At 48.4% G+C, this 13984-nt stretch overlaps 4 protein-coding genes across 4 annotated transcripts; 2 read left to right on the top strand and 2 right to left on the bottom strand.

Annotated features, from left to right (window-relative positions):
* Positions 1-2624: 2624 nt before the first annotated feature.
* Positions 2625-3041, top strand: LOC142830363 (histone H4). Its single transcript, XM_075934708.2, has one exon. The coding sequence runs from the start codon at positions 2665-2667 to the stop codon at positions 2974-2976; it is 312 nt and encodes a 103-aa protein (XP_075790823.2). The 5' UTR covers positions 2625-2664; the 3' UTR covers positions 2977-3041.
* Positions 3042-3411: 370 nt separating this feature from the next.
* Positions 3412-3919, bottom strand: LOC102447677 (histone H3). The gene has a single exon (XM_075934702.2). It carries the CDS (start codon positions 3869-3871, stop codon positions 3461-3463), a length of 411 nt encoding a protein of 136 aa, XP_075790817.1. The 5' UTR covers positions 3872-3919; the 3' UTR covers positions 3412-3460.
* Positions 3920-9945: 6026 nt separating this feature from the next.
* Positions 9946-10450, top strand: LOC102446055 (histone H3). The gene has a single exon (XM_014574983.3). It carries the CDS (start codon positions 9997-9999, stop codon positions 10405-10407), a length of 411 nt encoding a protein of 136 aa, XP_014430469.2. The 5' UTR covers positions 9946-9996; the 3' UTR covers positions 10408-10450.
* Positions 10451-10859: 409 nt separating this feature from the next.
* On the bottom strand, positions 10860-11597 carry LOC142830361 (histone H4). Its single transcript, XM_075934695.2, has one exon. The coding sequence runs from the start codon at positions 11272-11274 to the stop codon at positions 10885-10887; it is 390 nt and encodes a 129-aa protein (XP_075790810.2). The 5' UTR covers positions 11275-11597; the 3' UTR covers positions 10860-10884.
* Positions 11598-13984: the final 2387 nt, after the last annotated feature.

Genomic DNA, 13984 nt, shown 5'->3' with positions numbered 1-13984 from the left:
TGTAATGGCGTTGCGCAAGAGGGTTTTTCTTGCGCAAAAAAGGGCAGTGTAGATGCTCTTTCTTGCCCAAGAGCCTCTTCTGAAAAAAATGGTGGCTCATTAGGTATGCAAATGAGGCTCGGCAATATTCCACACAGCCTCATTTGCATATTACACACGCAAGAAGCAGAGAGTGTAGACATAGCTTAGGGGTCATAGCTTAGGGGTGGAGGGATGAGCTCTTTCTCCCTCTCATCCTGGCTGGGGAAATGGCAGCACAGCAAAGCACTGCCTGGAGCCATTTTGCCTGCTACTCTGATTGGCCATGACCCATAGCCAAAAGGAACAAGGTGGGGGGAGGAACTGAGGCGGTAGGGACATGGAGCCATGTGCATCCCTGGGAAGCTGTGGCAGGTAAGCATCCCCATCACCCAGTCACTGTATTCCCCCGCCAGCCCTTTCCTGAATCCCCCTCCTGCACAGACCCCCATGCCCTCCTCCTATACCTCCTTCCCACCTAGACTTTTCATCCCCACTTTCTTCCTGCACCCTACCTCCTGCCCAGACCCCACCCCATCCCCAGTCTGCTCCTGCACTATATTTCCTACCCAGACTCCCACCCCCAATCCTCAGCTCATTCCTGCCAATAGTGATGAATTGGAAAAGTGGGGGAAATCCAAACAAACAAAACCAATCTCCAGCAAAAAAAAGGAAAGGAAAAAGAAAAGTAAAACAGTGTTGAATTTCATGACTGACTTTGAGAAAACCTTTATCACTTGTGGTCTGCAGAGATCAGCAAACCAAAAAAAACTTACTATAAAGTTCCTTAACTGCCCCGTGTATGAAGAAATATACATAGATTACATATTTTACAGCAGACTTCTCTATTTTCCTCTGTATGTTAGTGCACGTAATCTAGCCTCTTCAAAATCACTAACTTAGTGTCCATATTACAAGCTAAAAGAAAAGCTACCAATCTCCCTCTAAGACTTCTGCAACTGCTTTGGATGCGTCTATGCAGCAGCATTATTTTGGAATAATGGATGTTATTCTGAAATAATGCGAGCGTCTACACAGCAATTCCGTTCTTTCGAAATAATGGACGGCTTATTCTGACTTCTGTAAACCTCATTCCATGAGGAATAATGCCTATTCTGAAATAGCTATTTTGAAATAGCTGTAGTGTGGACCCACCTCTACTGCTATTTTGAACTAGCTCCTCCCCAGGGCCATTCAAAGTCATTACACCCTAGTGGTTCCTGGGGCTCTAAATCAAGGTAGCATCCTCAGGACTATCTTCGAAGCTTTCCCATAGGGTACGTCTAGACTATCGCGTTTTGTCAACGGAAGTTTTGTCGACAGATACTGTCGACAAAACTTCCGTCGACAAAGAGCGTCCAGACACATTGAGTTCTGTCGACAAAACAAGCTGCTTTGTCGACAGAACTCCGTAGTCTGGACACAACGTTACAGGCAATAACACCTTCTGTCGACAGAGTTCTGTCAACAGAAGGTGTTATGCCTCGTAAAATGAGGTATACCAGCGTCAACAAAACTGCTGAGTTCTGTCGACGTTATGTCGAAAGAACTCAGCGGTAGTGTAGACGCTGGTATAGTTTTGTCGACAAAAGTCCACTTTTGTCGACAAAACTAGGTAGTCTAGACACACCCATAGTGTAGACATGCTATTGTAAAATAAACTATTTTGGAGTATTCCTTCCGGAGTAACTTATTCCGAAATAAGTGTACAGTGTAGATGTACCCTTTGTGAAATAGGAGAGGAGTCTGTTTTTTTAGTATACTTCGGTCATCTGAAGAAGTGGGTTCTGCCCAGGAAAACTCATGATACCAGGCACGTGTTTTGTTAGTCTTTAAAGTGCTACTAGACTATTTATTGGCGTTGAAGTTTTTTCCTGTTACAGAGTAACTCCGCAACCCCTCTGAAGCTTTTGATTTCTGAGGGTCTGTTTTCAGTGACCATTCAAATCCGTGGTCAGACGCAGCAGCGACATCGTTCACGTTAGGCGAGAAGAAAGAAAACAATCAGGAGCAAGGGGAGGGAATCCGAGTGCCCATCCTCCCGGTTTTTGGCCGAAGCACACGTTAAACCCTCCTTTCCTTTGTACAAGCTTTGGAAAATGGCGGCGGCGGGGGCGGGGGAGCAGAGAAAGGAGCAGGGAGTGAGGAAGGGAGGCGTGCGTGAGGGAACCTGATTGGCCGTATTTTGCCGCAGATTCCTACTTGAAACGGAGCAGGGCGGCTTTTACGAAGCCACACAATGGCAGCCGCGTTATCGTAAGATTTATCGAAAGGGAAAATATTCCAAAAACAGATAGAAAAAGTGACGTAAAGAGATTCCTAATCTAGCCATCTGCACGCTGAAGGAGAGGCCCACCAGCGTCAGGAGAGGCGGGCTTCCAAAGGAGCCCCCATGCTTCGTGCCAGCGCTTCACCCCGAGTCGCCTAAACCCCCCGCGCCAGTCCCTTTTAGTAAGCAAGCTAGTTTTGCGAGCCTTGCGCCGCCCCGGCAGTCAGAGGCATGGACAGCGAAGAGCGGGGGAGGGGAGACGGTACAAATAACCCGCCCTTTTCCCTCTGCGGTTCTCAATGAGGTCGGACTTCAGGCAATATACGGAGACGATTACCCGGCATCGCCACGCAGCTGTGACTGAAAAGCTAGCGAGCATGTCTGGCCGTGGCAAGGGAGGTAAAGGTCTCGGGAAAGGAGGCGCTAAGCGCCATAGGAAGGTATTGAGAGATAACATCCAGGGTATTACGAAGCCAGCTATCCGCCGTTTGGCGCGCCGTGGGGGCGTGAAGCGCATTTCGGGTCTCATTTACGAGGAGACTCGGGGAGTGCTGAAGGTTTTCCTGGAGAACGTGATTCGAGATGCTGTTACTTACACCGAGCACGCGAAGCGGAAGACGGTGACTGCTATGGACGTGGTTTATGCATTGAAGCGCCAAGGCCGTACTCTGTACGGATTCGGAGGCTAAGCCTGGCAGTCATTCTTAGGGAAAAGAAAAGAAAAAACTAACCCAAAGGCTCTTTTCAGAGCCACCCACGCTTTCATAAAAAGGAGCTGCTGTTGCTGTAATGGTTTGGGGTCTGGCCAAAGCCTTCGTTACATTAGTAGACGACGGCTGTTCAAGTTAGCTCGGGTGCCGGATGGTAGCTTCTCACACGGAGAAATACTTTGCTTTGCATTCTATACAGCGCATTATCGCTAAGACTTAAGTGAAAACCCAACACTCCTCTCCTCTCCCCCCAAAATAAAAGCGCATTTCTAAAGGCTTCTCAGTTTTTAAGTTTGCGGGAGCGCATCCGGACTGCGGGGTGGAAAGGGGAAAACAACAGTGGGGTGTTTTTTTGCCCGATAGTAGCGTGTACCTAAGGAAGCGGAAATACAGCTCTTTTCCGTGTAAATGTGGTGGCTCTTAAAAGAGCCTTTGTGTTTTAAATGGTTGCAAGATAAGGGCTTTAAGCTCTTTCCCCTCGGATGCGTCGGGCCAACTGGATGTCTTTAGGCATTATAGTAACTCTCTTAGCGTGAATAGCGCACAAGTTGGTATCTTCAAAGAGACCAACCAGATATGCCTCGCTAGCCTCCTGCAGGGCCATAACAGCCGAGCTCTGGAAGCGCAAGTCGGTCTTGAAGTCCTGGGCGATTTCTCGCACCAGGCGCTGGAAAGGCAGCTTGCGGATCAGCAGCTCGGTAGATTTCTGGTAGCGGCGGATTTCTCGCAGGGCGACGGTACCGGGGCGATACCGATGAGGCTTTTTCACTCCCCCAGTGGCAGGCGCGCTCTTCCGAGCAGCTTTAGTGGCCAGCTGCTTACGGGGGGCTTTGCCACCGGTGGACTTACGGGCGGTCTGCTTGGTCCTGGCCATTCTGCGCGATGGCGGGTCTTAACTCCGACAACTAGAAAGAAAATGAATCGAGGCGGTTGGTCTGACCGCTCTTTATAGCCAAACTCTGCATCATGATTGGATGAGGAGGAGACGGCAGCTCCCATTGGACTTTTCAAAATTGTTTAAAAAGACCGCCTTCTTCGCCGAAAGCATTGGTTCTAGTCATCATCGTTTTTTCTTTAATCCTTGTGACTTAACTTCGACTGAATTCACTGTTGCCGATGATAACTTTTTTTAGGTGCTATTATAATACTGTTATGATTCTTTGAGAGGTTCAGCTTTTGGTATTGCTGTTTTATAGCCGGGACGCTATTCCAGAAAAAAACGAGCAGATGAGACATTGGATAAAGTTCACCCACCGGTGAGAAGGTGGATGTAGAGAAGTATTTATTATGTATCTGGCGTTGGTCAGGATTTTAACTGAAGTAATGGGGGGGAGGGGCAGAGACTAAATAAAAATGTACATGCTTTATTTTAATTTTTGTGGTTTTGGAAAATGAAGACTGGAGTGTAAGGGGGTAAGGTAAGGAGGGGGAGGATAGGATAGAGGATTGGGAAGTGTGGGTGGGGGAGCTCAAGGCAGGGGGAAGTGGAGGTCTCAGTACAGAGAGCTAGGAGGTGTATGGGGGGGTTACTAGTGTCTTTTATGTTGATGACTGTGGTACTGCTCTAGCAGGAGCTGCACCCATGGGGCTGTGGTAGCATTCCCTGGCCAGGAGCTCCTCCTGGGGATGGGATGTGGGGGGTAGTCCAGGTATGTGTGCTTGTTGGGTGAGGGCTGGTTGGGACTCTGCAGGTGGGTCCTGGCTGGCTGCTGTTCCAGCCTGTCTGCACCCTCAGGCCTATAACTGCTCAGGGGAAGAGGGGGCTTGCTTGGGATATTACCCCTTCCTCCATCATGTAGCCTGTTGGTGAAGCTCTCTGCACCTTGGCCCTGGCCTCCAGCTCCCTCCCCCATCTTGCAGCTGGTCTTGGGGGGAGGGATAGTGCTTTGGGGGCTATCCACCTCCAACCAGCTCCTTCCATCCTGTGGACTGTTGGGGAGGACACTCCAGGGGATTAGCCAGGCACCATTGGCTACCCCCAGACTTCAATGCCCCCTCCCCCAGCCTGCAGACTGTCTGGGGGGGGCTGGGCTCTGACTACCCATGGTCTCCAGTGGCTCCCCCTTATGGTTTGCAGGTTGTTGCAGGAGCGTGGCCCCCTTCCAGCAGCTGTACTGCCCTCCCCATGGAGGTGGGGGCAAGTTTTGGATTTAAGGCAGGTGGGCGACTCACACAGTCTGGTGGCAGGCAAGATAGTTGAGTCCCCACCCTGCTGGTCACTCTCTGGCTATATCTACACTGGCAGGTTCTTGCGCAAGAACCCGCAGAGCATCCACACAGCCCACCTGCTCTTGCGCAAGACTTACAGTAAAGCGTGGGAAGAGAGGTCTTCTTGCACAAGAGCTACGCTCTTTTCTAACAAGTGTAAGCCCTCTTGCGCAAGAGGGCAGTGTAGACACACGGCAGGGGTTTCTTGCGCAAGAAAGCCCTATGACTAAAATGGCCATCAGAGCTTTCTTGTATAAGAGCGTCCATACTGTCATGGATGGTCTTGTGCAAAAGCACATGGCCGTGTGGACGTGTTCTTGTGCAAGAGTTCTTGCGTAGGAACTCTGGCGCAAGACCCACCAGTATAGACATAGCCTCTTTGTGATGCAGCTGCCCCCAGTGGCTACTCAGTATCAGGTCCTTCATATCTGTGCCCCTACTTTTTATTTCCCTCCCCACACTGCCCCCTGCCTTTCCCTGTTGTTCCTGAAAGTTCCCATTTTCCAGGCAAGACCGAACCCTGACCTTGGTTGAAATTAAGAGAAAGCTGCATATCAAATTTGGTGGTCCTACCCTTAGTTCCCTGTAGTGTGTATGCCTGTATAGGCAAGCACAAAGAATTTGATTCCTGCCCACCCCCTCAGCAGAGCTGTGCAGCTGCACTTCCCTTCTTTGAATTTTGAACATAATCTGGTGGCTCTGTGCTTGGTAGGAAATTGGGGAGCCAAGGCCACATGGTGGGTGCTCATCTGCTGAGTGGCTGCGCTATGTGCAAACACATCAGGCAGCTATTTTCCATGGGGGCCCACTCTGGGAGCAGCTGGGCAGCCACCCCACACCACTGGTGTTACCCACCAGCTCTGTGTTCTTGGGGAACCAGCGCATGGCCACCTGTCAGCCCTGTACTCTTGAGGAGCCAGGACATGATACTCATGGAAAACAATCCCCCTCCCCCAGGCTTCTGCTTGAATCAAAGACAAAGCAAGGAAAAGGCAGGCTATGTCTACACTGCAGGCTTCTCGCGCAAGAGTTCTTGTGCAAGCGTGCATCCACACTGCCATGTACTCTTATGCAAAAGATGTGGCAGCATGGACTCTCTCTTGTGCAAGAAAGCTGTGATGGCCATTTTATCCATAGGGGTTTCTTGCGCAAGAAACCCCTGTTGCCCAGTCACAGTGCCTTCTTGCAGAAGAGCTCTTGTGCAAGAGGGTTTATTCCTCGTGGGGAGAGGAATAACTCTTGCGCAGGAAGCCCTCTGTTCCAACGCTTTACTGTAAATTTACTTGCGCAAGAACAAACGTGCAGTGTATATGCTCCGCAAGTTTTTGCGCAAGAACAGCAATTCTTGCGCAAGAAGCCTGGAGTGTAGACGTAGCATAACTCCTCCAAACAAGGATGATAGAATTAAGGCAACACCCCATTCTCATCTGTTTTGAAGCTAGAACAGAGAGACATCTCTATTAGCATATATAATAGAGAACCACTCTTCCAAAGGAGGAACCATACTGAACTATGGGATACCAAAAGCAGAGAAGCACTGCCTGATGGGAAGTCTCTGCTCCAGATGCTAATTAACCCAGGCCTGCTCACACCAAATTAGTCATTATCAGACCAATTTTAGTAATGAATCCTATTGACATCCAAAATTCTGAAACTGCCTACTTGCATTGTGAGTTCCTTCAAGGAACATCACCATAACCAGGTGTGATCAGTCTCTATTGTCTCACCTCTGTTTACCCATAAATAAATCCAGTGTTCTCCAATCCCTATAAAAACTATCCTTGCCCAAGAGACTGTTTTAATACCTGGATTTAAACTGCATCAGTTCCACTGAGACTTCATAACCAGTCTGATTCTGCTGGGGGCTTTGCTCTGCTTGTCTCCTGCCCTCTGGACCCCCCGGGTTCCCATCACCATCTGGGAACTCTGATCAGTGTTCCATGAAGTGGTGAGGTCTCTCTCTCTCTTTTTCTCCCTTCCCCCCAACCTCCACTACCTCTCTCTAAGCATAGCCTCCTGACCCTGCCCTATGTAAACTGTTATATGGTTAGCTAGGCCTAACACTTGTAATCAGTTTCAATTTATATTTAATATTGTAACTGTTTTGTGAGTTTGGCTCTCTCTCGCTCTCTCTCTCTATATATATATTCACTACCCAGAAATAAATAACTTAATAACTTTCATTGTTAAGCTGATTGCTTCTCCCTCTTTCTCTTTCACTTATTCTTCCTCAATGGGTGTTGTTTTAGCTTCCCCATTTGCTCTGCAACAACTATTCTTGTACCCAAGCTAAAGATCCCTCTAGTGCCCAAAATCCTGTGGGGTTTGTTCATTGTGTGGTTTATCAGTGAATGACTGTGGTGTGAAAGTGGGGATAGGAAGGTGCTGAACCTGGGGGGCGGTATATGAGGATGGCAGATTAAAGTGATGTTAAATCCAGACCACTGAGTCCAAAGGCACATGAGGATGCAGTGTGGCATTGCTGATAAACCCAGCCTGTTGAGTCCAGGGACATATAAGGGGTCAGCTTGTGAGTGTTGATTACCCAGTCCTCTCAGGAGTGCTTTGTTAGTGGGTGTGAGTGTCCATGTGTTGCTAAGGTAGGAAAAACCCTGTCCTGAGGAACCTAGTTCCTGCAGGAGAGCTCTAGTGGGAGGGGGAATTGCAGCAGGGAATTTCAGCTCCATATGAAAGCACAAACAGGGCACTGATACAATGATTAATCTTCCCCTGCCCCATAAGAGTAACCCTAATAAATGAGCATACCCCAGAGCATTGGGCAAATCTGGTAACACTAGCCTCAGCTCCATCTCTTTCCCAAACTTGGAAGGGTGGGCAGTTAGTACTGGTACTCAGGCTTCCACTCACAGACTCTGACCCAAGAGCGCTGGCCACTGCACATAGACAGGACATGCAGACACTCTCCATCCTGATGAGATTATAGCAGAGGTACCAATTGGAAGGGCAGTGGGAATGGGATTGTAGCACTAGTATGAATCTGAATTATTAATAATCACCTTCTGTGCTGCCTGCACTATCATTAAAAAAAAGCTCTCAGACACAACGTACTTGCCAGCCTAGGGAATCTTCACCCTCCAGTGAAAGTCCCAGTCCCACCCTAGGCATTGACCCCATGACCTTATGTCCACATGGGCAGAGACCCTGGAGACCCCTTCCCCAGAGAATGAGAGGATGAGTTGATGACAATCAAGCAGACACTAAATTCATATTCGGGGAACTGAACGTAAGAATGGCCATACTGGGTGAGACCAAAGGTCCATATAGCCCAGTATCTTGTCTGTCAATACCAGAGGGAGGGAACACAGTAGGTAATCCTCAGGAAATCCCTCTCCCGTCACCCATTAACAGATAAACAGAGGCTAGGGACACCATTCCTACCAGTCCTAGTTATAGCTATTGATGGACCTAACCTCCATGAATCTATCTAGCTCTTTTCTGAACTCTGTTGAAATCCTAGTCTTCACAACATTTGGCAAGGAGTTCCACAGGTTGACTGTGTGCTGAGTGCAGAAAAACATCCTTTTGTTTGTTTTAAACCTTCTGCCTACAAATTTAATTTGGTAATCCCTAGTTCTTATATTGTGGGAATAAATAAATACCTTTTCCTTATTCACTTTTTCCACACCAGTCATGATTTTATAAACCTCTATTATGTCCTCCCTTAGTCTCCTCTTTTCTAAACTGAAAAGTCCAAATCTTTTTAATCTCTCTTCATATGGGACCCTTTCCAAACCCCTAATAATTTTTGTTGCCCTTTTCTGAATCTTTTCCAATGCCAATATATCTTTTTTGAGATGAAGTGACCACATCTGTACACAGTATTCAAGATGTGGGCATACCATGGTTTTATATAGAGGCAATAAAATAGTCTCTGTCTTATTCTCAATCCATTTATTAATGATTCCTAACAGTCTATTTGCTTTTTTGACTGCTGCTGCACATTAAATGGATGTTTTCAGAGAACTATCCACAATAACTCCAAGTCACTGGGCTCACACACTGCAGCTGCTTTTTATCCCTTTAGTCACTGACCTACCGCTTGGCACAGCACAGACACAGGACAACTCATGGTCTGAACCGAACCCTAAAGCCAGAAATTCACGGCTGTGAATAATGGATCTCAAACACACATCCCCTTTTTTACTGAGCACCTGTTTACTGAATGGTGGGGAGGAGAAAGGATTTAAGGTATTTTGAATTTAAAAAAAAAAATAAAAAAAACCCCAAATAGTCTAGCAGCACCTTAAAGACAAACAAAATATGTAGATGAAATCATGAGTTTTGCTGAGTACATCTGAAGTGGGTTATACCCACTTTCGATCTACATGTTTTCTTAGTCTTAAAGGTACTGCTAGATTATTCGTTGTTTTTTTAAAATTCCACTTACAGCCCAAGTGGGCTACATCTTGGAATGGTTGATTATTTTCCAAGTGGAAAGAAACCGAACGAACCACAGCAGTTAACAAGTGTTTTGGGAAAAATGGAAAGGTTAGCGCTGCAAATAATGATCCAGAAAGTATGTTACGAGAAAGGCAATTCTGTGACAATAACACACAAAAATCTAATCGCTTCCGGGACTATTAGCTACTGGAACCAATGCTTTCGGCGAAGAAGGCGGTCTTTTTAAACAATTTTGAAAAGTCCAATGGGAGCTGCCGTCTCCTCCTCATCCAATCATGATGCAGAGTTTGGCTATAAAGAGCGGTCAGACCAACCGCCTCGATTCATTTTCTTTCTAGTTCTCGGAGTTAAGACCCGCCATCGCGCAGAATGGCCAGGACCAAGCAGACCGCCCGTAAGTCCACCGGTGGCAAAGCCCCCCGTAAGCAGCTGGCCACTAAAGCTGCTCGGAAGAGCGCGCCTGCCACCGGGGGAGTGAAAAAGCCTCATCGGTATCGCCCCGGTACCGTCGCCCTGCGAGAAATCCGCCGCTACCAGAAATCTACCGAGCTGCTGATCCGCAAGCTGCCCTTCCAGCGCCTGGTGCGAGAAATCGCCCAGGACTTCAAGACCGACTTGCGCTTCCAGAGCTCGGCTGTTATGGCCCTGCAGGAGGCTAGCGAGGCATATCTGGTTGGTCTCTTTGAAGATACCAACCTGTGCGCCATTCACGCTAAGAGAGTTACTATAATGCCTAAAGACATCCAGTTGGCCCGCCGCATCCGAGGGGAAAGAGCTTAAAGCCCTTATCTTGCAACCATTTAAAACACAAAGGCTCTTTTAAGAGCCACCACATTTACACGGAAAAGAGCTGTATTTCCGCTTCCTTAGGTACACGCTACTATCGGGCAAAAACACCCCACTGTTGTTTTCCCCTTTCCACCCCGCAGTCCGGATGCGCTCCCGCAAACTTAAAACTGAGAAGCCTTTAGATTTATTTTGGGGGGAGAGGAGAGGAGTGTTGGGTTTTCACTTAAGTCTTAGCGATAATGCGCTGTATAGAATGCAAAGCAAAGTATTTCTCCGTGTGAGAAGCTAGCTACCATCCGGCACCCGAGCTAATTTGAACAGCCGTCGTCTACTAATGTAACGAAGGCTTTGGCCAGACCCCAAACCATTACAGCAACAGCAGCTCCTTTTTATGAAAGCGTGGGTGGCTCTGAAAAGAGCCTTTGGGTTAGTTTTTTCTTTTCTTTTCCCTAAGAATGACTGCCAGGCTTAACCTCCGAATCCGTACAGAGTACGGCCTTGGCGCTTCAATGCATAAACCACGTCCATAGCAGTCACCGTCTTCCGCTTCGCGTGCTCGGTGTAAGTAACAGCATCTCGAATCACATTCTCCAGGAAAACCTTCAGCACTCCCCGAGTCTCCTCGTAAATGAGACCCGAAATGCGCTTCACGCCCCCACGGCGCGCCAAACGGCGGATAGCTGGCTTCGTAATACCCTGGATGTTATCTCTCAATACCTTCCTATGGCGCTTAGCGCCTCCTTTCCCGAGACCTTTACCTCCCTTGCCACGGCCAGACATGCTCGCTAGCTTTTCAGTCACAGCTGCACGGCGATGCCGGGTAATCGTCTCCGTATATTGCCTGAAGTCCGACCTCATTGAGAACCGCAGAGGGAAAAGGGCGGGTTATTTGTACCGTCTCCCCTCCCCCGCTCTTCGCTGTCCATGCCTCTGACTGCCGGGGCGGCGCAAGGCTCGCAAAACTAGCTCGCTTACTAAAAGGGACTGGCGCGGGGGGTTTAGGCGACTCGGGGTGAAGCGCTGGCACGAAGCATGGGGGCTCCTTTGGAAGCCCGCCTCTCCTGACGCTGGTGGGCCTCTCCTTCAGCGTGCAGATGGCTAGATTAGGAATCTCTTTACGTCACCTTTTCTATCTGTTTTTGGAATATTTTCCCTTTCGATAAATCTTACCATAACGCGGCTGCCATTGTGTGGCTTCGTAAAAGCCGCCCTGCTCCGTTTCAAGTAGGAATCTGCGGCAAAATACGGCCAATCAGGTGCCCTCACGCACGCCTCCCTTCCTCACTCCCTGCTCCTTTCTCTGCTCCCCCGCCCCCGCCGCCGCCATTTTCCAAAGCTTGTACAAAGGAAAGGAGGGTTTAACATGTGCTTCGGCCAAAAACCGGGAGCATAGGCACCCGGATTCCCTCCCCTTGCTCCTGATTGTTTTCTTTCTTCTCGCCTAACGTGAACGATGTCGCTGCTGCTGCGTCTGACCACGGATTTGAATGGTCACTGAAAACAGACCCTCGGAAATCAAAAGCTTCAGAGGGGTTGCGGAGTTACTCTGTTACAGGAAAAAACTTCAACGCCAATAAATAGTCTAGTAGCACTTTAAAGACTAACAAAACAGGTACCTGGTATCATGAAAAAGCGAGGAGGAGTCCTGTGGCACCTTATAGACTAACTGAAGTGTAGGAACATAAGCTTTCGTGGGCAAAGACCCACTTCGTCAGATGCATGTAGTGGAAATTTCCAGAGGCAGGAATAAATATGCAGGCCAGGATCAGGCTGGAGATGACCAGGTGGATCCAATCAAGGAGGATTATTCCTGCCTCTGGAAATTTCCACTACATGCATCTGACGAAGTGGGTCTTTGCCCACGAAAGCTTATGCTCCTACACTTCAGTTAGTCTATAAGGTGCCACAGGACTCCTCGTCGCTTTTGCAGATTCAGACTAACACGGCTACCCCTCTGATACCTGGTATCATGAGTTTTCCTGGGCAGAACCCACTTCTTCAGATGACCGAAGTATACAGGCAGTCCCCGACTTACGCACTTAAGAACCGCACTTTCAAAATAGCTATTTCAGACTAGGCATTATTCCTCATGGAATGAGGTTTACAGAAGTCGGAATAAGCCGTCCATTATTTCGAAAGAATGGAATTGCTGTGTAGACGCTCGCATTGTTATTGATATAAATAGTAGCCCAGTGTCTGAAATGCCAAAATGCTGGCTCTTCCCTCTGGGGGGGGGTGCTGTTGCCTGAAATGCTGGCTGTTCCCTCTAGGTGACGCTGTTGTTGAAATGCTGGCTGCTCCCTTTGGGCGGACTATGCTGCATGGGGAATGCGGGGCCCAAACGGCTGCTTGCTTCCTTTTAGCGGCCTGGCTGAGCAGTGCAGAAGTCAGCCGAGTGCCATGGCGGGAGGTGAAGGGGGCGGGGCGGTGACGTGCGGCATGACAGCAGTTCCAGGCCCCGCCCCCTGGCCATGAACGTCACCACCCTGCCCCCTTTGTCTCCTGCCATGGCACTCGGCTGACTTCTGTGCCGCTCAACCAGGCCGCCCCGTGGGACCAAGTGGCGCAAGTGACCGTTTGGGCTCCGTGCTCCCCATGCAGCATGGGGAGTGCCAAGCCCAAATGGCCGTTTGGGCTCTGCGCTTCCCCAAGTGAGAGGCAGGAGGGGGAGAAGAAGAGAAAGAGGGAGAGGCAGGAGGCAGAGGAAAACAGAGAGAAAGGGGGAGACAGTAGGAGAAGGAGAAAGAGAGAGAGATGGAGCGAGAGACCGGAGGCTCAGGAGAGCAGACCGATGTAGAGGAGAGACCTGAATATCCCGTCTTATGACGGGCTAATTGGCTAGTTTCAGAATAACATCCATTATTCTGAAATAACGCTGCTGCGTAGACGCATCCAAAGCAGTTGCAGAAGTCTTAGAGGGAGATTGGTAGCTTTTCTTTCATTTTTTAATGTGGACACAAAGTTTGTCTGATTTTGAAGAGGCTAGATTTTTAGTTACTTGCACTAACATACAGAGGAAAATAGAGAAATCTGCTGTAAAATATGTAATCTATGTATATTTCTTTATACACTGGGCAGTTAAGGAACTTTAGAGTAAGTATTCTTTGGTTTGCTGATCTCTGCACACCACAAGTGATAAAGGTTTTCTCAAAGTCAATCATGAAATTCAACAGTTTTACTTTTTTTTTCCTTTTCTTGCTGGAGATTGGTTTTGTTTGATTGCATCTTCCCTTCCCCCCTGCCCGTCCACCGGCAATTCGTTCATTTGGTTTGTTTACTGCTGGAGAGAAAACAATGACATGTATATGGGTTTTAACTTTGATTTAAATTACCTCCAGGTTTCTTATGGAGAATTAAACCACCTCTGTCACTAGCACTTCAATGATCCTTTTATCAGTTCTTGGGCCTCTCACTGTGCAGGGAGCCCAATAACGTTAGGAAGATATTTGGGCCTTCTCCTACTGGCATTCTTCTGTCATTCAGGTAGTAAATTGAGCGTGGTTCTCAAACCACAGCTAGCACCACCATCAAGTGTATTAGCAGGATTAGTCCCCTAGGATAGTACATG

Source organism: Pelodiscus sinensis, chromosome 1 (genome assembly GCF_052426305.1).
Source record: "Pelodiscus sinensis isolate ZL-2025 chromosome 1, ASM5242630v1, whole genome shotgun sequence".
Taxonomy (NCBI): domain Eukaryota; kingdom Metazoa; phylum Chordata; order Testudines; family Trionychidae; genus Pelodiscus; species Pelodiscus sinensis.
The sequence above is the reverse complement of the archived record's forward strand: the minus strand, read 5'-3'. Positions and strand labels throughout refer to the sequence as shown.